General features: G+C 45.4%; 1 protein-coding gene across 5 annotated transcripts in view; it reads right to left on the bottom strand.

Annotated features, from left to right (window-relative positions):
* LOC122555727 (lactosylceramide 4-alpha-galactosyltransferase-like) overlaps positions 1-22,907 on the bottom strand; it is a 28,956-nt gene extending 6,049 nt beyond the window's left edge. Inside the window, exons 1-4 of one of the 5 annotated variants that reach the window (XM_087993858.1) lie at positions 22,625-22,904; positions 19,624-20,048; positions 5,411-5,869; positions 4,905-5,141 (exon numbers count right to left, since the gene is read on the bottom strand). In XM_087993858.1, the coding sequence (XP_087849984.1) occupies positions 4,905-5,141; positions 5,411-5,869; positions 19,624-20,022 (1,095 nt within the window). In that variant the 5' untranslated portion in view covers positions 20,023-20,048; positions 22,625-22,904. The other 4 variants (XM_087993857.1, XM_087993856.1, XM_043701780.2 and 1 more) reach the window with 4 other exon arrangements.
* Positions 22,908-24,672: the final 1,765 nt, after the last annotated feature.

The following is a 24,672-nucleotide window of genomic DNA, read 5'->3' as shown; positions in this document are numbered from 1 at the left end:
CGACCCCACTCCCAGCTCTACACCCACACGAGCTCCCAGCTCCCAGCCCTGCCGAGTTTTCACCATCCCCCCAGACCTCCCCCTCACCGAGGACGAACGATCAGTCCTCAGCAAAGGACTCACCTTCGTCCCCGTCCGTCCACGCATCAATGAATTTAATACATGCCGTGACATCGAACAATTCTTCCGTCGCCTCCGCCTCCGAGCTTACTTTCACAATCAGGATTCCCGCCCACCTTCCGAGGACCCCTTCGCCCACCTCCAACACACTGCATCCACCTGGACACCCCGCGCTGGCCTATTACCTGCCCTCGACCTCTTCATTTCCAACTGCCACCGGGACATTAACCGCCTCAACCTGTCGACCCCCCTCCCCCACTCCAACCTCTCATCCTCACAACGCACAGCCCTCCAATCCCTCTGCTCCAATCCTGACCTCACCATCAAGCCAGCGGATAAAGGGGGCGCAGTGGTAGTCTAGCGCACTGACCTCTACATTGCTGAAGCCAAACGCCAACTCAAGGACACTTCTTCCTACCGCCCCCTTGACCATGACCCCACCCCCCCATCACCAAACCATCATCTCCCAGACCATACAGAACCTCATCACCTCAGGAGATCTCCCACCCACAGCTTCCAACCTCATAGTCCGGGAACCCCGCACTGCCCGGTTCTACCTCCTTCCCAAGATCCACAAGCCTGACCACCCTGGCCGACCCATTGTCTCAGCATGCTCCTGCCCCACTGAACTCATCTCTACCTACCTCGACACTGTCCTATCCCCCCTAGTCCAGGAACTCCCCACATACGTTCGAGACACCACCCACGCCCTCCACCTCCTCCAAGACTTCCGTTTCCCCGGCCCCCAACGCCTCATCTTCACCATGGATATCCAATCCCTCTACACCTCCATCCCCCATGACCAGGGCCTCCAAGCCTTCCGTTTTTTCCTCTCCAGACGTTCCCAACAGTACCCCTCCACCGGCACTCTCATTCGTTTGGCCGAACTGGTCCTCACCCTTAACAATTTCTCCTTTGAATCCTCCCACTTCCTCCAGACCAAAGGGGTAGCCATGGGCACACGTATGGGCCCCAGCTATGCCTGTCTCTTTGTTGGCTACGTAGAGCAGTTGATCTTCCGTAATTACACCGGCACCACTCCCCACCTCTTCCTCCGCTACATTGATGACTGCATTGGCGCCACCTCGTGCTCCCGCGAGGAGGTTGAGCAATTCATCAACTTCACCAACACATTCCACCCTGACCTTAAATTTACCTGGACCATCTCTGACACCTCCCTCCCCTTCCTGGACCTCTCCATCTCCATCAGTGACGACCGACTTGACACTGACGTTTTCTACAAACCCACCGACTCCCACAGCTACCTGGATTACACCTCTTCCCACCCTACCTCTTGCAAAAATGCCATCCCGTATTCCCAATTCCTCCGCCTCCGCCGTATCTGCTCCCAGGAGGAGCAGTTCCACCATAGAACACACCAGATGGCCTCCTTCTTTAGAGACCGCAATTTCCCTTCCCACGTGGTTAAAGATGCCCTCCAACGCATCTCGTCCACATCCCGCACCTCCGCCCTCAGACCCAACCCCTCCAACCGCAACAAGGACAGAACGCCCCTGGTGCTCACCTTCCACCCTACCAACCTTCGCATAAACCAAATCATCCACCGACATTTCCGCCACCTCCAAACAGACCCCACCACCAGGGATATATTTCCCTCCCCACCCCTCTCCGCCTTCCGCAAAGACCGTTCCCTCCGTGACTACATGGTCAGGTCCACGCCCCCCTACGACCCACCCTCCCATCCTGGCACTTTCCCCTGCCACCGCAGGAACTGTAAAACCTGTGCCCACCCCCCCTCCCTCACCTCCATCCAAGGCCCTGAAGGAGCCTTCCACATCCATCAAAGTTTTACCTGCACATCCACTAATATCATTTATTGTATCCGTTGCTCCCGTTGCGGTCTCCTCTACATTGGGGAGACTGTGCGCCTCCTAGCAGAGCGCTTTAGGGAACATCTCCGAGACACCCGCACCAATCAACCAAATCGCCCCGTGGCTCAACATTTCAACTCCCCCTCCCACTCTGCTGAGGATATGGAGGTGCTGGGCCTCCTCCACCGCCGCTCCCTCACCACCAGATGCCTGGAGGAAGAACGCCTCATCTTCCGCCTCGGAACACTTAAACCCCAGGGCATCAATGTGGATTTCAACAGTTTCCTCATTTCCCCTTCCCCCGCCTCATCCTAGTTTCTAACCTTCAGCAACACGATCCCCTGACTTGTCCGGACTTGTCCGACCTGCCTAGCTCCTTTTCCACCTATCCACTGCCTCTCTCCTCCCTGACCTATCACCTTCATCTCCTTCCCCACTGACCGATTGTACTCTATGCTACTTTCTCCCCACCCCCACCCTCCTCTAGCTTATCTCTCCACGCTTCAGGCTCTCTGCCTTTATTCCTGATGAAGGGCTTTTGCCCGAAACGTCGATTTTGCCTGTCCTCGGATGCTGCCTGAATTGCTGTGCTCTTCCAGCACCACTGATCCAGAATCTGGTTTCCAGCATCTGCAGTCATTGTTTTTACCTCAGTCTATGGACCAGCTCTCCCAGTATTGGTACAAGACCTCACATGTTAGGAGGGAGTGTTGTGTCTTGCCACTCTGTCAGTATTTACTTTCAAGAGGTTCATGATATCATATCTACATCTTAGCATGTGAGCTGAGGGTAAAAAGATTTTGGGCTCCATCTTACCTCAGATCACTTGAAGCATGACATTCTATTGGAAGCATGCTGCTCATTTGTAATCTAATAGATTAACGTTAGCACTGGTACTTATATGCTTGTGAATGTAGTGTTTGAACAAATAGGCAGTTGTAATAAATGTCTGTCAGCTTCTTCAATGCCACAGTATCCACTCCCAGTTCCTTAGGTTATCAGGGATAGCATAAACATTGCCACATCAGATAAAGTGCACTGCTTTACTCACACCAGGGAGGACATTGCAAGTTCAATATGGATGGATTTTCTCTTGTTGTTTCCAATGTTTAGGTTGATGCCATGTAGTGGTTCGAAATAGCTTCCATTTCAGCAGCATTAAAAACATTGCAATGGATCCGGGTCACATAAAGGCCAGAGCAGATAAGCTCGGTGGATTTCCTTCCCTACAGAGTGTTCATGAACCAAATGGGGTTTAAACACTAATGCCCTCATGATCACCCCAAGAGTCACTTCAGGTTCCAAGCCTTTTTTGGATTCAATTTCTTTTTTTAAATTCAATTGTGGGATGTGGGTGTTTCTGGCCGGGCCAGTATTTAATGCCCATCTCTAGTTGCACTTAGGAAGGTGATAGTGAGTTGCCTTCTTGAACCACTGTAGTCCACCTGCTGTGGGTTAACCCACAATTCCCTTAGGGAGGGAATTCCAGGATTTTAACACCACAACACTGAAGGAATGGTAATATATTTACAAGTCAGGATGGTGAGTGGCTTGGAAGGGAACTTGTAGCTGGTAGTGCCCATTATTTACCAGGGCTGGCTTCAAACCCAAGTCCCTAGAGCATTAGGCTAGCAATCTAGATTAACATCCAGCAAGGTTACTATACAATCACCTTCACAGAAGTTTAGCATGTAGGTACAGCAAATAATTGGGAAAGAAAACGATATTTAAGAGTGAAGAAATATTATTGGTGTTAAATTAACTAGGGCCTTGTTGAATATTGGGTACAGTTTTGGTCTCCTTATTTAAGGAAGGTTATATTTGTCTTGCAAGGAGTGCAACAATGGGCAAAACCTTTTGGAGAGAGTAGGGGCTTTGCCTGTTGATAGGGAACTAACAAGACCCATGCTGCCTGTTGGGAGCAAATCAGGCAGCTGTTAGGCCAGCACAAGCCTTTTCCCAGGATCATGAACCCAACAACAGGGACCCAGTTGCTGAGGGCAACCGGCTAACCAGAGACTGGCAGAAACTTTAATTTCTGCGGCCTGTCCGTGAGGTTGTGGATGACAGGTACCTGAGGCCCAGGACTGAAGAGCAGCCCAGGCTGTAGACCTGTAATGGTGGAAATGTTTTGTAGTGCAGGGTTTTGCTGGAAAGTGGCTGTGGAGGAGAGCACTGGCATTAAGCGCGGGAGGGTGGGAAGGGGGGTGGGGTCAGCTCTCAATGGATCCACTTTACTTCTTGATAGTGATTCCCCAGATCAGGTAGTGAGTGCCTTTGAGGGAGGGACCAACAAGCAGTCCAGGCAGGTTTACGTGCTCACCTTGGAGCTGGAATGTGATCAGTGGCAGTAGGAACTGGAGGAGAGTGAACCAATTAACGATGAAAAAGAGATTTACATATGGAAGTAGAAGTATGGAATAAGCACATTACACTTATCTTAACCCATAAAGAGAATCATAGAATCCCTACAGTGTGGAAACAGGCCCTTCATCCCAACAACTCCACACCAACCCTCCGAAAAGTAACCCACACAGACTCATTCCCCTACTATCTTATATTTGCCCCTGACTAATGTAACTAACCTACACATCCCAGAACACTACGGCAATTTAACATGGACAATTCACCTAACCTGCACATCTTTGGATCATGGGCGGAAACCCACGCAGACAAGGGGAGAGTGTGCAAACTCCACACAGACAGACGCCCGGGCTGGAATCAAACCTGGGTCCCTGGCACTGTGAGGCAGCAGTAAGAGAAGCCATTGCTTTTCCCCAGTGTTTGCATGCAAGCTTGGATAGTGAATGGCAGCAAAGAATTCAAACAAGGGTGCGTCATAGCTAAGTAAGAACTTTCCCTCATTCAACATACACACAGAAACATTTCCTGGAAAAAGTTACAGGGAGTGTACAAGAATATGAATACTAACTCTCTGCTTAGTTCTCTTACCCTTTGGTAAAAACAATGACTGCAGATGCTGGAAACCAGATTCTGGATCAGTGGAGCTGGAAGAGCACAGCAATTCAGGCAGCATCCGAGGACAGGCAAAGTCGACGTTTCGGGCAAAAGCCCTTCATCAGGAAACCCTTTGACCAATTGTGTTGTTCCAAATTCTACCATATCTGAAGGTGACTCTACTGCGCAGAATGTGGGAAGGTGAATTTGGGATCTTTCAGACACATCTGACTGTGTAAATAATCAGGAGATGGCAATTACTGGACTATTAGCAAAATGTTTTTCTGACTTTTTCAGACAACAAATCAATATGAAATATTATCTTGAATATACATTACATGCAAACTGGCAAAACAGAAGGTTCAATTAAATCATCGCTTTCTGTAAAAAGCCTTGAATGTTCTTGGACAATATTTATGGAAAAAGTATTCTAATAGTGCTCCTCTCCAATCATTTATATCATCCTGATGCTCAGAGCTTAAGAAATTCCAGATATGTACCCCGTATGTTTCTGCGAAAGTGGCTCTGATATCCTCGAGTGTCCAATATTCAAAGTATTTTTCCCACTCGCCATATGGAATCGGATAGAAGAACGTGGAAGGCAGGTAAGAAATGCCATTGCACTTTGCACCAACAAACTCATCCAGGTCATCAGTCTTACACCACCTTCTCAATACACGGCTCATGAGCAGAGGGCCTTGGTGACCCCAGATTTCACCCTGATAATTATTGACGTAATCAATCATGCAGTTCTGCGTGAAGTTGTGGTGTTGGCTAAATCCCAGGGCTGCACCATTTGCTAGGTTTTCCTGTTGGGCACAGATGAAATTTGTGAAAGGCAGTGGCTTTAAGGATATGATGTCTGTGTCCAGGTAGATACCACCATATTTCCACAGCAGAGCCAGTCTGCAGGCATCTGAGAGCACGTGAACCCAATATTGTTCCAAATCAGGAATTACCTGCAATACAGAGAGTTAAAGGTGATCATTTGGGGTGGGTTCCCACTTCCATTGCCCATTGCTACCCAACAATTCCTCCTTTAAACCTTCAAAGCCATTGCAAGGAGAAGCTTTTTACCAAATTATTTACAAAATAAGGACACACCTGAAACACTCAGTGTCCCCTCCAAACTCACATCTCCCATTGTGTTTGTTTCTGAATGATTGCCGAAGTAAAGTTGCTCACCTATTCTCTGGAGATTCTGCTGTTAGACCGGAAGGGTAAACACGGTTATGACACTTCACTGGCCACAATACATGATGAGGAAGACAGTAATGGGACTTGTCACATGCTTTCTAGCGATCCCCCTCTCTCATTAGTCAACACAAGGCTTATTAAGGCACTGTGGGGGAACGGACTCTGCAGTTTTCTCTCTCGTGCACAGAAAACATTTGAGTCTTGTGCTGAACACTTATAATAAGCTCTCCCATCCTCAGCGAAGAGTTTCCCATTTGAAATCAGGGTCTGCTGCCTTCTTGCAGCAGGAAGATGATCTCGCACAAAAAGCAGAGCTAAACCAAGCTGTCCAATTTCTGCTACATCAGCCTACTCTCCATTATTAGCAGGACGATGGGAGGGATTGTCCACAGGACTACCAAGTTGCACTGATTAAAACATTCTCCAAATTGACGTTCCCTCTAACTTCTGTTGGTTTGAAATGCTGGCTTGCTACCATAAACTTTTAATGCTTTGATGTGGAATTGCTGTTGTGCACAGCATATTCACTTTCTCAGTGGCACATTCCAGACTGTGTTGTAGTTGATTTGAATTATTGTTGTCACATGTACCTGAGCACAGTGAAAGGTTTTGTGAGCAATGTGGGCAGATCATACCATACAAGGACATTCAGGTGAACAGGTTGAGGCATACAAAGTTACGGTTGCACAGGAGATGTACAAAAGCAGCATTAGATTTGGAAATTCGAGAGGTTCATTCAGCAGTCTAATAACAGCAGGGAAGAAGCTATTCTTGAAATGGCTTAGAGGCAGTCCAATACATTGCCCTGAGAAACTCTTCCTGCGATGTCCTGGGCCTGGGATAAGCAGCTATCAATGACCAAAATCTTGGAATGCCCTCCCTAAGGGTATTGTGGGTCTACCTACAACACATGGACTCCAGTAGTTCAAGAAGGCAGCTCACTAGCACCTTCTCAAGGGTAACTAGGAACGAGCAATAAACCAGGCCCAGTCAGTGACATCCACATCTCCGGAATGAAAAGGAAAGCAGTTTATTGCTGGCTAAAGGATGTTTGACAGCCCTGTTGTTGTCTTGTCCATTGCTGTGCTAATCATCGAGATTAAATTGATGGGATGCTAATTGGTCAGATAAGACTAGTCCTACCTTTCGTGGAGAGGACAAATCTGGTCCACATTATTAACCAGATGTTTTTATTTTGTTTTATTTATTTATTGCTGTGTGCATTTTGGTACAAAGTATAGTGAAAAGTGTTGTACAGTGTCAGCACTCTCTGGCTCCATCTTTAAACACAGAAAAATAAACCAAAACGTGGAATATATAGGCAGACAAATAAAGGAAGAAGTGTTGAATTTTACAGTCCTTCTTGTTCAGCGCTCAGTCGTAGGCCATGGTGGCCAGGCATGAGTCCTCTTCACTGTGCCACTGCGGCTGGAATGAAAGTCACCACTCTTCAATGCCGTCTCACCTCTACCGATACCCTCACCTCACCCAACTCCACCGACGCCATGAGTCTGCTTCGGGCCCACCACACTGATGCTCCCACTGTCTCTGTCGCTGGGTCTGCTGTACTGGGGCCCAACCTCGCCCTCTGCTGCTGCCTCCTGAATCTGCGGCAGATGCAGACACTGCGCCGGGAACCCCAGACTCCGCTAGGACGGCCTCGACGATGCAGAAGCCGGGAACCTAAACTCCGATACCGCAGCTGCCACGACCCAGCTCTTCAGCAAGTAAAAGAGAAAGGAAAGGGGAAAAAACAGGAAAGACAGAGAGAAGAAAGATAAGAAGGTAAAAGAAAAATGTCTGCTGTGGACATGCCCCAAGGCTCAGAAGGCCCAGTCCACCGCCATCTTACTGGAAACATAGAGATGGTGATCAGGTGATCCTCTTAAATTTAAGCAGTGAATGCTAGCCATAGATTTTCTGACAAGAGGAAACACCCTTCCGACCTGTCAAGATCCCTCAGGATCACATATGTACCTTAATAGTATACAGTCAGGAGGGAGTTCCTCTGGGAGTCGTCAACATTACGACAAACATCAGGAGCAAGTGGGATCTGAATCTGGACATCCTGATTTACAGATAGGGACACTCCTACTGCATCATACTAGGATTCCTTTTTTAAGAGGAGGGACAAGTGGAAATTGGTGATGTTTCAGAGGTGCAATTCGGCAGTCTTCAGTGACGGAGTAGATATGTAGCCAGAAGCTAATCTTTGGATCAAATATGACCCAGTTTGTGAATGGCAGAAGAGGTTTATGAAAATGCTTCCAGAAATGAAGGATTTCAGTCATGAAAATAGATTGGAGAAGCTGGAACTGTTTTCCTGGGCAATGAGCAAACCGAGAGGATATCTGATCGATGTGTTCAAAATCATGAAGGGTCTGGGCAGAGCAAACAGGGGCAATTGTTTCTTGTTGTGAGATGATACCGGAGATGTATGTGACAAAAGAAGTAAAAACAAAGAAAAAGTGTTCCTTTGCATAGAATGGCTAGTATCTGGATTGCATTGCCTGAGATTGTGGCAGATCTATTGGAGGCATTTGAAAGGGAGTTGGACTGCGATTTGGAAAGGACTAATATACAGGGTGAAGGCGGAGAGTGTCATTAAGTGAATACTCATTTGTATAGCCCATGAAGAAACATTGGGCCAAATGGTCTCTTTCTGTGCTGCAACAGTTCTGGGATTCTGAATTTCTGCTCAACCAGGACTAGGTGTTGGGCAAATGGTGTGATATTTGAAGCATTGGCAAGGTTGGGAGAAATGGTGGTGAGCGAGAACTGGGTGTTAGCGCTGTACTTGTGGAACCTGGCAGCCTGTTGATGTTTGGAAGGCAATGTGGAGAAAGTGGGCTAAGATGGAAATAATGCAGTTGTGAATTACTTAATGACTTCAGACACCATGAAGACTCATGGGCAAGGAAACCTCTTGCTGATTACTATATACTGTCTTCCTTTAGCTGATGAATCTGTACTCCTCCATGTTGGACAACACTTGAAGGGAGCAGTAAGGGTGGCAAGGGCAAAAAGTAGACTCTGGCTGGGGGATTTCAATGCTCACCGCCAAGAGTGACTCAGCAGCAGCACTTCTGATCGAGCTGGTCAGGTCCTAAAGGACATCACTGCTGGACTGGGTCTGAGGGAGGTGGTGAGGGAACCAATAAGAGGGAAAAACACATTTGGCGTCGTCCTTACCAATCTGATGATCGCAGATGCCTCTGATCATGACAGTGTTGGCAAGATTAAGCATCGCACAGTCCTTGTGGAAATGAAGTCCTGCCTTCATGTTGAGAACACACTCCATCATGTGTGGCACTATCACCGTGCTAAATGGAACAGACCTCAAACAGATCTCAAACTCAAGACTTGGCATCCATGAGGCATTGTGGGCCATTAACAGCAGCAGAAATGTACTCTACCAACATCATGGCCTGGCATATCCTCCACTCAACCATTGTCATCAAGCTAGGGGATCAACCTTGGTTCAATGGAGAATGCAGGAGGGCACGCCAGGAGCAACACCAGGCATATGTTAAAATAAAAATGTGTCAATCTGGTGAAGATACAAAACAGGACAACTTTCGTGCCAAACAGCATAAGCAGCAAGTGATATAGTTTAGCGATCCCACAGCCAACAGATCAGATCTAAACTCTGCAGTCCTGCTACGTCCAGTCATGAAAGGTGGTGGAGAAGTAAACAACTCACTCGAGGAGGAAGCCCCACAAATATCCCCATCCTTAATGATGGAAGAGCCAAAAACATCAGTGCAAAAGATAAGGTTGAAGAATTTTCAACAATTTTCAGGCAGAAAGGCTGAGTAGATAATTTATCTCAACCTCTGCCAGTCATGCCCAATTCAGCTAATTCAATTTACTCTATGTGATATCAAGAAACCTGTTCAGTCACACTCAGTTTATGTTCTGCCAGGGCACTCAATTCCTGACCTTGATAGCCTTGATTCAAACATGGACAAAAGAGCTGAATTCCAGAGGTGAGGTGAGTATGACATCAAGACCACATTTGATTAGTGTGACATCAAGGAGCCCAAGCTAAACTGGAATCAATTGGTATCAGGTGGCAAACACTCTGGTGGTTCGAGTCATACCTGAAGGAATGGTTATGGAAGGTCAGAATTTCTGTTTTGTTTTTTATGTTCACTCTTGGCACTTATGCATTGCTGGCATTAATTTGCCATCCCTAGTTGTCCTTGAGAAGGTCTCAGAGGAAGATATTTGGGGTTGTTGGAGGTCAGTCATCTCCTCTCCATGACAGGAGTTCCTCTGCAGGCCCAATCACCTTCAGCTGCTTCATCAGTGACCTTTCCTCCATCACAAGGTCAGAAGTGGGAATGTTTGCCAATGATTCCACAATGCTCAGCACCATTCACGACTCTTCAGATACTGAAGCAGTACATGTCCAAATGCAACAAAATCTGGACAATATCTAAGCCTGGGCTGACAAATAGCAAGTAAAATTCACACCACACTATAAGAGACAATCTAACAATGGCCCTTGACATTCAATGATGTTACCATCACTGCATTCGCCACTATCAATATCCTTTGGGTTATCATTGACCAGAAACCCAACTGGGCTTGCCACATAAACACAGTGGCTACAAGAGCAGGTCAGAGGCTAGGAATACTGCAATGAGTAACTCACTTCCTGACTCCCCAAAACCTGTCCACCATCTACAAAAAGGTGCAAGTTAGGAGTGTGATGATTATTCCCTATTTGACTGGATGAGTGCAGCTCCAACAACAACTAAGAAGTTTGACACCAACCAGAACAAAGCAGTCTGCTTGTTTGGCACTACATCCACAAGCATCCACTACTTCCTCCACTGATGCTCAGTAGTAGCAGTGTGTACTATCTACAAGATTCTTGGCTGAAATTCAACAAAAATCCTTTGGCAGCACCTTCCAAACCCAAAATCACTTTCATCTAGAAGGCCCAGGACAGCAGATACGCGGGAACACCACCAGGTGCAAGTTCCCAAACAAGCCATCTATTGTTCTGACTTGGAAATATATTGCTGTTCCTTCACTGTTGCTGGGTAGGAGTCCTGGAATTCCTCCCCTAAGGGTGTAGAGAGCCAGCCTACAGTAGGTGGACTTCAGCAGTTCAAGAAGGCAGCTCACCACCACCTTCTCAAGGACAACAAGGGATGGCAAATTAATGCCAGCAATGCATAAGTGCCAAGAGTGAACATAAAAAACAAAACAGAAATTCTGTCCTTCCATAACCATTCCTTCAGTCATGAGCTATCTGTTCAATTCTCCTGTTCCTACAATCACTAGGTGTGGCACCAGGAATAATTTGGTGATTATTATCTTTTGAGGTCTTGCTTGCAGATCTAGGAGCAATGATCCAAATACAGACTAACTGTTCGCTTAAAGTTTGTAGAGAGGGTGAAAAGTGGAGTCAGCACATAGAGAATGATGGAGAGATGATTGCCATTGGCATCAGAAATGACAGCGGCAAATTCAGCTCTGTTGACCCGGCAAAAACCTTCTTACTAACATCTGGGGGATTAAGCCAAATTTGGGGAGCTGTTTCGCAGATTAGTGAAGCAAGCCTGTTATAGTAATTTTCACAAAACCATACCTTACAAATTCTCAGATACCACAATCACCATCCCTGCCCAAGGGCAGGTCAGACCAAGCAGAGATGGTGGTGTGGTGATATGTGGTCAGAAAGAAGTTTCCCTGACAGTCCTCAATATTGAGTCTTAATACTGTGAAATCTAATGGTGTCAGGTCAAACATGGGGAAAGAAACCTTCAGCTAATTACCAACTATCCTCCCTCCAGCTTATGAAATTTTCATGTTGATCATCACTTGGAGGAAGTACTGAGGGTGGCAAGGGCAGAATATATTCTGGGTGGGGTCTTCAATATACGTCATGAAGAGTGGCTTGGCAGCACCACCACTGACCCAACTGGTTAAACTAAAGGACATTGCTGCTAGACTCGGTCTGTAGTAGATGATGAAGAAACCAAGAGGGAGAAACATACTTGACCTCATCCTCACCAATATGCCTGGTTTGATGTAGCTGTCCATGACAACGTTAGTAAAGGTAACCACTGCTGGAGACAAAGTCCCGTTTTCATATTGCGATTATTGCCGCACAACATGTCATTGTGTTGTGTGGCACTATTACTGCGTTAAATGAGACAGAGTTTGAACAAATCGAGCAACCAAAGTTTGGGCATTGGTCATCAGCAGCAGATTATGCTCCAACACAATCTGTAACATGGCCCGGCATATTCATCACTATAAAAATACCATCAAGCCAAGGGATCAACCCTGCTTAAACTCCTTTTGGGGAGGCAATGGCTGGGTGGTATGATCGCTATACAAGAAATCCGGAAACTCAGATAATGTTCAGTGGACCCAGGTTTGAAGCCTGCCATGGCAGATGGTGAATATTGAATTTAATAAAATATACCTGGAATTAAGAATCAACTAATAACCATATTTAAGACAGAGATAGATAGCTTTTTGACGGTCAAGGGGATCAAGGTTTACATGGTGAAAGTGGGAGAATAGGGTTGAGAAATTAATCAGAGCTGAAAATGTGTTGCTGGAAAAGTGCAGCAGGTCAGGCAGCATCCAAGGAACAGGAGAATCGACATTTCGGGCATAAGCCCTTCTTCAGGAATGAGGAAAGTGTGTCCAGCAGGCTAAGATAAAAGGTAGGGAGGAGGGACTTAGGGGAGGGGCGTTGGAAATCCTCGAACTCAGCACCGCCTTCCTAACCTGCAATCTTCTTTCTGACCTCTCCGCCCCCACCCCACTCCGGCCTATCACCCTCACCTTGACCTCCTTCCACCTATCGCATTTCCAACGCCCCTCCCCCAAGTACCTCCTCCCTACCTTTTATCTTAGCCTGCTTGGCACACTTTCCTCATTCCTGAAGAAGGGCTTATGCCCAAAACATCGATTCTCTTGTTCCCTGGATGCTGCCTGACCTGCTGCGCTTTTCCAGCAACACATTTTCAGCTCTGATCTCCAGCATCTGCAGTCCTCACTTTCTCCTCTGAGAAATGAATCAGCCATGATTGAATGGCAGAGCAGACTTGTTGGGCTGAATGGCTTAATTTCTGCTCCTATGTCTTTTGGTCTTATGAAACCATTGTCAGTTGTCAGAAAAGCCGATCTGGCTCACTAAGGTCCTACATTAATGGAAATCTATGATCCTCACCTGGTCTGGCCTACATTTGACTCCAGACCCACAACATTGTTGACTCTCAACTTCCCTCTGAAATGACCGAGCAAGCCACTCAGTTGTATCAATCGCTACAAGTTTCAACAAAGAAATGAAACTGGACGGATCACCTGGCAGTGACCTAGGCACTGCAAAAGATAACAGTAGAAACAGCCCTGTCGACTCTGCAAAGTCCTCCTTACTAACATCTGGGGACCACTGCCAAAATTGGGAGAGTTGCCTCACAGACTATTTAAGCAACAGCTTGACACAGTCATACTTGCAGAATCATACCTGACAGGGTGACATGGTGGTTCAGTGGTTAGTACTGCTGCTTCATAGCACCAGGGATCCAGGTTTGATTCTACCATTGGGCAGCTGTCTGTGTGGAGTTTGCACGTTCTCCCTTTGATGTGTGAGATTCTAGGTGCTCTGATTTCCTCCCACAGTCCAAAGATGTGCAGGGTAGGCTGGAAATGCAGGGTTACTGGTGTGGGTCTGGGTGGAATGCGCTTCAGAGGGACAATACGGACTCAGTGGTCTGAATTGCCTGTTTTCACATGGTAGGGATTCTATAATTCCCTTTAGAAAATAATCCAATTTGCCACATGTAGCGTATCGAAGATGAATTTAGTTCAAGAAGAACATTAGGTGAAATGAACGGAGGATATTTTACAGACTGAGATGAACTGGATGACCTGTTGAGAGAGTTATTTGGAGCAAAACCACTAGAATCGAGAAATTGGACTGAACGGTCTGTTCCTGTGCTATAAATTATTTTCCGGTCAATCTCATGTTATGAGTAATGCTATTTGGCATCAAATTATTGTATATTACACAATATAATACTGCTGTCTTCATAAAATGCTGTATCCATCTCCCTGTCAGAAATTCCACAGAGAGCCAGTCGTAGTATCAATATTATTTAAGCATAAAAAATTCATTGAGGAGCAGAATATTAACTGGAGATCCATTAGCTGCGAAGTACCTAATACATTAAAGGAAGTTGAAATCAATTCATGGAGATCAAAGGATAACCAATCCCTTGAATTAAATGGTATAAGGTCAAGGGATCTAAAGGAACACACTTTTTGGTCATGACGTGAAAATCACATATGGTCCTGAAGACTTCATTGAAATCTAATGAGGTTTCTTTGTAATGGTACAGTAAAAGAAGGTAAGAGATGAGACTGGTTTTGAATGGAGAAACACAGAATCCCTATACTGTGGAAAGAGGCCATTTGCACCCTCAAGTCTGCACTAACTCTCTGAGCAACCCATGCAGACCCACCCCCCAACCCTAACTCTGTAATGCCAAATTTCTCATGACTAATCCGCCTAGCCTGCACATCCCCGGACACTGTGGGCAATTGAACATGGCCAATCCACCCTAACCTGCACACCTTTGGACTGTGGGAGGAAACTGGAGCAACTAGAGGAAACCCATAGGACATGCTAATTCCACACAGACAGTCACCCAAGGTCGAACCCAGGTCCCTGGTGCTGTCAGCCATCATGCTGCCCTTTGTAGTCATCCAGTGGGGTCCAAAAACTAGTTGGTTTCCCCACCATTCAGCTTAGATCGGACATTAATTTAGAAAATAACCAAGTACTGCAGCTGCTGTAAATCAGAAATAAAATCAGAAAATGCTGGTGGAACTTCATAGGTGAGGCCACTACCATGGAGTAAGTAAAACAGCTTTAATGGGCTTGATCCTATGGGGATTTGGGACTACAGACCAGGGTCACCCTGCGCAGGCACAAATGCAGGGGGCGGTCGTGTCTCCGTTCCACAGACATTTAATGGCTGTCAGGAGATGTGGAGAAGAAGTCCCATTGCTGACTTCTACCAACCAGTCAAGTGGCTAATAGCTCATCGGTTATAGTGCCAACAGGAGATGTGGCCACTGCTGGTACTGTAGACTATTCTGAGCTTGGTGTGCAGAAATGGAACACAGACATTAAGGTAGTAGGGACAGCGATTGAGTCTTAGAGATGCACAGCATGGAAACAGACCCTTCGGTCCAACTCGTCCATGCTGACCAGATATCCTAACCTAATCTAGTTCCATTTGCTGGCACTTGGCCGTATCTCTCCAAACCCTTCCTATTCATATACCCATCCAGATGCCTTTTAAATGTTGCAATTGTACCAGCCTCTATCACTTTCTTTGGCAGCTCATTCCACACACGCACTGCCCTTTGCATGAAAAAGTTGTCCCTTAGGTCTCTTTTATAACTTTCCCATCTCACCCTAAACCTATGCCCTCTAGTTCTGGTCTCCTGGAGCCCAGGAAAAAGACTTTGTCTATTTACCCTATTCCTGCTCCTCATGATTTTATAAACCTCTATAAGGTCACCCCTCAGCCTCCGACTCTCCTGGGAAAACAGCCCCAGCCTATTCAGCCTCTCCCTATAGCTCAAATCCTCCAACCCTTGCAACATCCTTGTAAATCTTTTCTGAACCCTTTCAAGTTTCATAACCTCCTTCTGATAGGAAGGAGACCGGAATTGCATGCAATATTCCAACAGTGGCCTAACCAATGTCCTGTACAGTCACAACATTATCTCCCAACTCCTGTACTCAATACTCTGACCAATAAAGGAAAGCATACCAAACGCCTCTTTCACTATCCTATCTACCTGTGACTCCACTTTCAAGGAGCTATGAACCTGCACTCCAAGGTCTCTTTGTTCAGCAACACTCCCTAGGACCTTATCATTAAGTGGATAAGTCCTGCTAAGATTTGCTTTTCCAAAATGCAGCACCTCGCACTTATCTAAATTAAACTCCATCTGCCACTTTTCAGCCCATTGGCCCATCTGATCAAGATCCCATTGTAATCTGAGGTAACCTTCTTTGCTGTCCTCTACATCTCCAATTTTGGTGTAATCAGCAAACTTACTAACTATGCCTCTTATGCTCACATCCAAATCATTTATGTGAATGACGTAAAGTAGAAGGCCCAGCACCGATCCTTGTGGCACTCCACTGGTCACAGGCCTCCAGTCTGAAAAACAACCCTCCACCACCACCCTCTGTCTTCTACCTTTGAGCCAGTTCTGTATCCAAATGGTGAGTTCTCCCTGTTTTCCATGAGATCTAACCTTGCTCACCAGTCTCACCAGTCGAACGCCTTACTGAAGTCCATCTAGATCACGTCCACCATTCTGCCCTCATCAATCCTCTTTGGTACGTCTTCAAAAACCTCAATCAAGTTTGTGAGACATGATTTTCCATGCACAAAGCCATGTTGACTATCCCTAATCAGTCCTTGCCTTTCCAAATACATGTACATCCTGTCCCTCAGGATTCACTCCAATAACTTGCCCACCAACGACGTCGGGCTCACTGGTCTTGTTGAGGAGTATGGGGTAAGGGTGTACAGACAAGGGTTGGGTGGGGAAAATGAGGGTTGGAAGACCTTGGGAAGGATCCTGTGGTGGCAGAGTACCTATTAATGATTCAATGATTCACTCTTGCTGAGCTACTAACCCAACTCATGAAACTTGTTAGGCAGGGACCTGTTCTTCTGCAGGTACGATCCCAAAAGCAGTTGAAGGAGACTCTTGGGTGGCCATTTATTACCCATTCAATTGGGCCAGAGGAGGGGAGGTTGTGGTGGGCCTTTTAAAGTTTGCCCCTCCACTGGTACAGAGGAGCATGAGGTATTGGGGCAGATGGATAACTGGTGGAAATGGCTCCCATAACACCCAATTTTGTACCCTCACCCATCCTTATCTTTCAACTCAGAGTTGTTGGGGTGGGGGAAGGGAGGGTGCAATATAATCAGCCCAATGTTTCAGATTGATGAACTTCTGTCAGAATTGGCAAAGCTTAGAAATTAAATGCATTTCAAGCAAGTAACAGCTGGGAATGTTAAGGGAAGGAAGACCATAAGAACATAAGAAATAGGAACAGGAGTAGGCCATTTGGCTCTTTGAGTCTGTTCCACCATTCAATAGTATCATGGCTGACCCAACATTCCTCACGTCCACTTGTCTGTCCTTTCCCCGTAACCCTCTATGCACCGACTGATCAAGAATCCATCTATCAGTCTTAAATGTACACAAAGACTCTGCCCCACAGCTCTCCGTGACAAGGAGTTACAAAGACACTCAACCCTCTGAGAGAAGAAATTCTTCCTCATCTCAGTCTTAAATTATTCTGAGACTATGCCCTCTGGTCCTAGACTGTCCCATGAGAAGAACCATCCTCTCAGCATTTACCCTGTCAAGCCCTTTCAGTGAGATCCCCTCTCATTCCTCTAAACTCTAATGAATAGAGTCCCAACCTGTTTAACGTTTGCTCATAAGACAGTCCCTGCATACCAGGGATCATTCTAGTGCACGTGAAATGATGTCTTTCCTTAAATAAGGGACCAAAATCCACTCGGTTTAATACTTCCTCAAAAAACTCTAATAACTTAGTCAGACATGATTTTCCTTTTATGAAGCCAGGCTGATTAGATTATGATTTTTCCAATGTTCCTTAATAATTGATTGTAATACATGCTAGGCTAATCAGCCTATAGTTACCCAAATATGCCTCCCTCCATTTTTGAACAGGAGTATCACATCAGCAGTTTTCCAATCCACTAGTACTTCTCCAGAATCTATTGCTTTTTGGAAACTTAGAGGGTGGCACGGTGGCTCTGTGGTTAGTACTGCTGCCTCACAGTACTAGGGACCCAGGTTCAATTCCAGCCTCGGGCGATTGTCTGTGTGGAATTTGCACATTCTCCCCGTGTCTGCGTGGGTTTCCTCTGGGTGATCCGGTTTCCTCCCACAGTCCAAAGATTTGCAGCTTAGGTGAGTTGGCCATGCTAAAGTGTCCATAGTGTTCAGGGACGTGTAGGTTAGGTGCATTAGTCAGAGGATATGTAGAGTAATAGGGTTGGGGGAATGGATCTGGATGGGTTACTCTTCAGAAGGTCGGTGTGGACTGTTGGGCCAAATGGCCTGTTTCCACATGTAGGGATTCTAATTCTTATAATTACGTCCAATGCACCCACTATCTCTGTATGTATTTCTTTTAGGATTTGAGGATGCAAGCCATCAGGTTCCATGGGAATTATCTGCCTTTACTATTTCTCTGGTAATAGTAATGATTCTTAATTTCTCCCCCGCCCCCCCCCCCCGTACTCTTTAGTATTAATGGGATATGCCTTGTTGTATATTCTTGGGGGGAGTGCGGTTGGTGGGAATGGCCTGTCAGGGGAGCAGCTCAATTTGTGTCACCACAGATAGCTGTGCTGCACAGCAGGGAGGAAAAGGACTGAGACGGTTTTAGTGATGGGGTCTCGATCATAAGGGAAACTGACAGATGGTAATGTGGCAGCAAACAACATTCTCGAATGGTCTCCCTGGTGCCAGTGTCGGGAATGTCTCAGAGTGGATTCTGAAAGGGGGAGAAATATAGAACCTGCTGCCTGAGAGGGTGGTGGAGGCAGCTTGTAGAGTCATACAGTTATACAGGAATGGAAACAGACCCTCTGGTCCAACTAATCCATGCCAGCCATGTTCCCAAACTAAAGTAGTCAAACTTGCCTGCACTTGGCCTGTACACTCCAAACCTTTCCAATTCACGCACTTATCCAAATGTCTTTTAGATGTTGCAGCTGTACCTGTTGTAACTGTACCACCACTTCCTCTGATGGAAAACATATTGGAGTCAAGGTTTCCTTCATTTTGATCCCATTGTTTTCTACTTTGCCAAATCAGTGAGAATATCTGAGGTTAATAGGCACTCCCAGAATTTTTTTGTCACAGTGGGAGGCTATTCGGCCCATTGTGTTTACACTGACTCGTTAAGACAGTGTCAATACCTGGTACCAACATCCAGCTTTCTCCCTATTCCCCCATACATTATTTGCATACCAATTATCATTCAATGCGAATGTTTCAATTAAACCTGCCACCTCCACACTTCCTGGCAGTGAACTTCAGACCGTAATCACTCGTTGTGTGAATAAGACTTCCCTCACTTCATTCAACCTTCTTTGCAGGTCACTTTAAATCTATGCCCTCAAGTTCTTCTTCCTCTTATCAGCAGTGTGATTAAAGGTCAGGGTGTGAAAGGGTCAGTGTATGAAAGGTCTGGGTGTGGGTGCCGAAGAACATGTTTAAAACCTGTGGGCTGAGAGCAGGAAGCCAACACCAAGATCTTCAACAGAACACTTGGCCATTCTTCACCCTTGGAATTTCATCAACTGGTTTAACCAAGAAACAAAAAGTCACTTTGCTCAACCAAAGGGTTAACTCGAGCTTTGTCCAATTAGAGCCGAAAGTAGTTCAGAGGATTCCTTACCTGTTGATACCAGCCATCGAAAGGTGTGTTTGCGAAGAGTGTTTTGAGGTTCAAGGGTAAGAGGACGACGTTTCTCATTGCTAAAAGAATTTGGAAGGTTGTGGTCTGATCTGGATAGTCAGATAAATTCCCATTGAATCCCACCAGGAAATAATAAATGGGTTTCTCAGGATTCGCATGAGCAGCTGACTCAATGGAGCAAATGGTCAATGCTGAGGGAGCCATTTCATTGGTGGAATCTACAAACATGATCCCAGGGGTTGTATCTGGGCTGGGATAATCAATATCAAGTTTACCCATCATTTGTTCAAAATTGATGATGAGCTGAGGTTGTCTGTACAGGATAATACAAGCAAACACAAGCAAGGTGGCCAGGCAAAATTTCTTCTGTAGTTTCATGACTTCCGATTGTTCTTCAGTGACTGCTGTGGAACACAAAGATAAAGATCTGATCCACTAGCTTTTTTTAAAAACTTAATCTAATTCAACCCATAGCAAGAATATCTGGACTGAGAAAAGTCTCTTTGGTACATGATTCCCACTCTTTCCTGTCCCCGTGCTAAAATGTCATGAACTTTTCTCCTGAAAAGAGATCTCAAAAGCACTGAGAAGAGGGTGAACTGTTAAACAGTGTGAGTTGGGTACGCAGGGACCTCTTTCACTGGAGCAAGGAGGTTGAGGGGTGACCTTATAAAGGATATAAAATTATGAGGGTTGACTTAGAATCCCTATCGTGTGGAAACAGGCCATTTGGCCCAACATGTCCAATTGACTCTCCGAAGAGTATCCCACCCATATCCATTCCCTTAGCCTATTACTCGACATTTCCCCTGATTAATGCACCTAACATATACATCCCTGAACACTATGGACAATTCAGCATGGCCAATCTACCTAACCTGAACACCTTTGGACTGTGGGAGGAAAGCAGAGCACCCAGAGGAACCCACACAGACATGGAGAGAATGTGCAAACTCCACACAGACAGTTGCCTGAAGCTGGAATTGAACCTGGGACTCTGGCACTGTGAGGCAGCAGTGGTAACCACAGGGTTGTATGGCTGTGTCTTTAGAGAGTTGGTGTGGTCTTGATGGGCCAAATAGCCTACTTCCACACTGTACTGATTCTATCTCTTAATTAAGTACTTGACAATGGCATGAGTAAATGAGTGGGACTAATTGGATAGCTCTTTCAAAGAGCTAGCAGAGGCAGACTGGACCAAATGGCTTCCTTCTACGTCAAAGATGCAATAGTCCTATTATCGCAAGATAAGCACATCCTTCCCATATAAAAGTGTCCATAAAATTTAAGGTTTATTAAGATCTAAATGAAAAATCTACAAAAATAAATGTTAGTTCAAAGGGCAATGCCACATTAGAAAGAATGTGCATATTAACTCAATAATGCTTAAACTGTCAGTACACTCAATAATTTTATTTCTTGGGAAATCTGAGTGGTTAGGAAAAATCTTTCCAATGCAAGTCACTTAATTTAAAGTCATCAATCCCCAGAGTTCCTCCATTGCAATGACCCGTGTTAGCAGGTCAACAGTGCAAACTGTCGAACAAACTTAATCTTTAGACCCAATGGTAAAGACACCTATCTCCCTTGACTGATCATTATTTATTGTGAAGTGAGATACTGCAGAAGGACTGCTTTTAACCTAATCTGCCAGTCTGGAAGCTGACAGGAATAGGTGCAGTATACCCACCTCACTTGACTGAAGTCAGCAGGACGGAAAAGCAGCATTTCACCTGAGCCAGGTTAAAATGTTTACCTCCCCAGTCTGAATACAGTGAATGTTCCCTCCGAGCTGGGTGTGTGGGTAAGTGTTCCACTAACTGGAAGATAGTTCAGAGGATGGACTTATGTTTTCATACAGTATTAGAGATGTACAGAAAGGAAATAGACTCTTTGGTCCAAATCATCCATGCTGACCAGACATCTTAAATTAATCTGATCCAATTTGCCAGCATTTGGCCCAGATTACCCGAAACCCTTTCTATTCTGACACCCATCCAGATGCCTTTTAAATGTTGCAATTGTACCAGCCTCCACCACTTTCTCTGGCAGCTCATTCCATACACGCACCACCCTCTATGTGAAAATGTTGCCCCTTAGGTCCCTTTCCCCTCTCACTTTAAACCTTTGCCCTCCAGTTTTGGACTCCCCCACCGTGGGGAAAAGACCTCAACTATTCACTCTATCCAGACCCATCATGATTTTATAAACCTCTATAACATCACCCCTCAACCTCCGATGCTCCAGAGAATTTAGCCCCAGCTTATTCAGTCCCTCCCTGTAGCTCAAACCTTTCAACCCTGGCAACATCCCTGTTAACCTTTTCTGTACCCTTTCAAGTTTCACATCATCTTTCCTATAGCAGGGACCCCCTTGTCCTATAAGGGGTCAGCGCTGATGTGGGGATTGCACAGTGTTCTTGGCATTTTAGATAAATCTTCAATCCTACATGGGAGCTGAGGCATTCACCATGCACCCGCTGCCTATTTATCATGGAATTGTAGGATTGCTACGGTGTGCAAAGAGATCATTCAGGCCATTGGGTCTATGCTCCGAAGAGCATCCCACCCAGACCCAACCCCCCCATCCTATCATGGAACCCAACATTGCCCATGGATAATCTATATAGTCTACACATCCGAGGACACTACTGGGCAATTTATCATGGCTAATCCACCTAACCTGCACGTCTTTGGACTGGAGGAGGAAACTGGAGCACCCGGAGGAAACCCATGCACACATGGGGAGAATGTGCAAACTCCACACAGACAGTCACCCATCATCAAGGGCTGAGCCTCACCCTCTCGCCTCATGCACTGAAAATTGAGGTTGCTCTCTGATTATACCCAAACCAAAGTGAAACAACAGATCACCCTGTGGAGATTCTGGCATGCATGCCTCAAACCACCTGGAGAAAGCATTGATTGAGCCCAGAATAATGGAACTACCAAACTAACTCTGAAATGACTGATCACCATACCTTAACTGGAGGTCGACTCTCAATTCCTCTGAGGTTCACCTTTTTGGAGGGTGAGTCCTGTTTCAGTTGATGCCTTGAAGAACTGAATTTGTTTCTGCCTCTAGAATTACAGTGCACTGAATTACAGTGACATCTTGAATCCAGTCGAGTCCGTGTCATCGTGCCTCGCTTTGTACTGGATGTACAACCGGATTAGGGTCAAGTTTCAAAGGTGCTGACCCATCTCACTAAGTTGACTTGTGTCCAATTACAGTATTTGCCACAATCAATTGCCTTGTACTTAATGGTGACATTACACAAGACGGAAATTATTACTATGACTAACCAGTATTCATATTTTCCTTGGTATTGTAATATTTCATTATTAAAATATTTGTGTAAAACTTCGCTGTTAAAGATTACCATAAAATGATCATTCTTTTTTTCAACCATGTTTACTTCAACGCTGCCTGTCAATTATTAGCCACATGTATTTTAGCCAGGAATGTTATTACCAACCACAAACTGTGACAGGCAACACGACCTTTCTATCACACAAGCACGGAGAGGTTAAACCCACCTCTTTCAGCAATTCTGATCACACAAAGATTTCTGTTTGCCAATGGGCAGTAAACACTGAACAAGTCAGAAAGAACCAGTAGTAATTCCTTTTCATTTAAATCTCTGCGACATCTTAAAATCAGCAAATTATTTGTGACAGAATTAAAATGATAAAAGTTATCCAATAAGAATTCATCAATTGGTGGACTTGTCAATCTAACTTAATGATGTTCTGTGAGACTGTGACAAAAGGAGCGTAATTGAGTTAATATAGTAAAAGTGAAATGTTCATTGGAGATTACACAATGTTCAGCATCTCTTGCCTCAGGTTCTGAGCAGTCAGTGTCCATATACAGCAAAACCTGGACAACATTTAAACTCGAACAGATAAATGGTAAGTTACACTGTCATCACATAAGTGCCAGGCAATGACCATTTCCAACAAGAGATAACCTAACCATCCTCCTTGAGGTTCAATAGTCTTACAGTTGCTGAATTTCCCGCTATCAACATCCTTTAAGCTACAATTGATCAGAAATTAAACTGGAACAGTTATTTGTGTGCTGTGGCTACAAGAGCAGATAAGAAACTGGGAATGCTGTAGCTAATAATTCACCTTCTGACTCCCCAAAGTCTGTGCATCAACAGTGAAACACAGGTCAAGAGTCTGATGGAATACTCCCCGCTTTGCTGGATAAATGCAGTTTTCAGAACATTCTAGAAGCTCCACACTGTTAAGGACAAACAGTCTGCTTGATTGAAGCTCTATCCACAAACTTAAACATTCATTCCCTCCATCTACTGGCCTGCAGTAGCATTAATATGGACATCTGCGAGACCCATGCTCTTACAACAGTACCTTCCAAATCTGTAACCTCAACCACCTAGAAGGACAAGGGCAGCAGATGTATGGAAGAACCTGCAGGTTCCTCTCTGACTTACCCACATTCACACACACCTTCACTCGGGTTGTTAGGGATGGACAATAAGTGCTGACCTAGCCAGTGACAGCTGCATCCCACAAAGAAGGAAATTTGATTTATAGTAAGGCCTCAGATGCAATTCCCCCATACTTACATTGGTGGAAGTATGTTGCAATAGATTGGTAATTGTTTGACCAGTTAAGCATAATGAGAAATAGAGACTACAAGAGGTATGCGACAATGATATATGTGAGGCTCCGCAAAGATTTTAAGATGTGGTGTGACATCATTGTACGTTTGTTAATGTTATTGCCAAATCTTGGGAGCTACGCACACCTGACCTTGAGGTCAGCTGGTATATGAGAATCAATGATTTCTGAATTGGTTTGATGGTTCTCTCGGCAGTGTGGTGGGTGGGAAACAGAATCTATAAAAAAAAAGTCTTGTGTTACAGTGGCAATTACCCTACTTCTGAGCCAGGAGACTGGCTTCAAACCCCAACTGTTTCAGAGGTGCGTCATAACATCTCTGAGCAGGTTGATGAAAAATGTCTATGTCTATAACAAGGGAACAGTGAGGAAAAGA

This window comes from Chiloscyllium plagiosum, unplaced genomic scaffold, assembly GCF_037043375.1.
Source record: "Chiloscyllium plagiosum isolate Xiang-an unplaced genomic scaffold, Cpla_swu_hap1 HiC_scaffold_13, whole genome shotgun sequence".
In the NCBI taxonomy this organism is placed as follows: domain Eukaryota; kingdom Metazoa; phylum Chordata; class Chondrichthyes; order Orectolobiformes; family Hemiscylliidae; genus Chiloscyllium; species Chiloscyllium plagiosum.
This window is presented reverse-complemented; position numbering and strand designations above follow the sequence as displayed.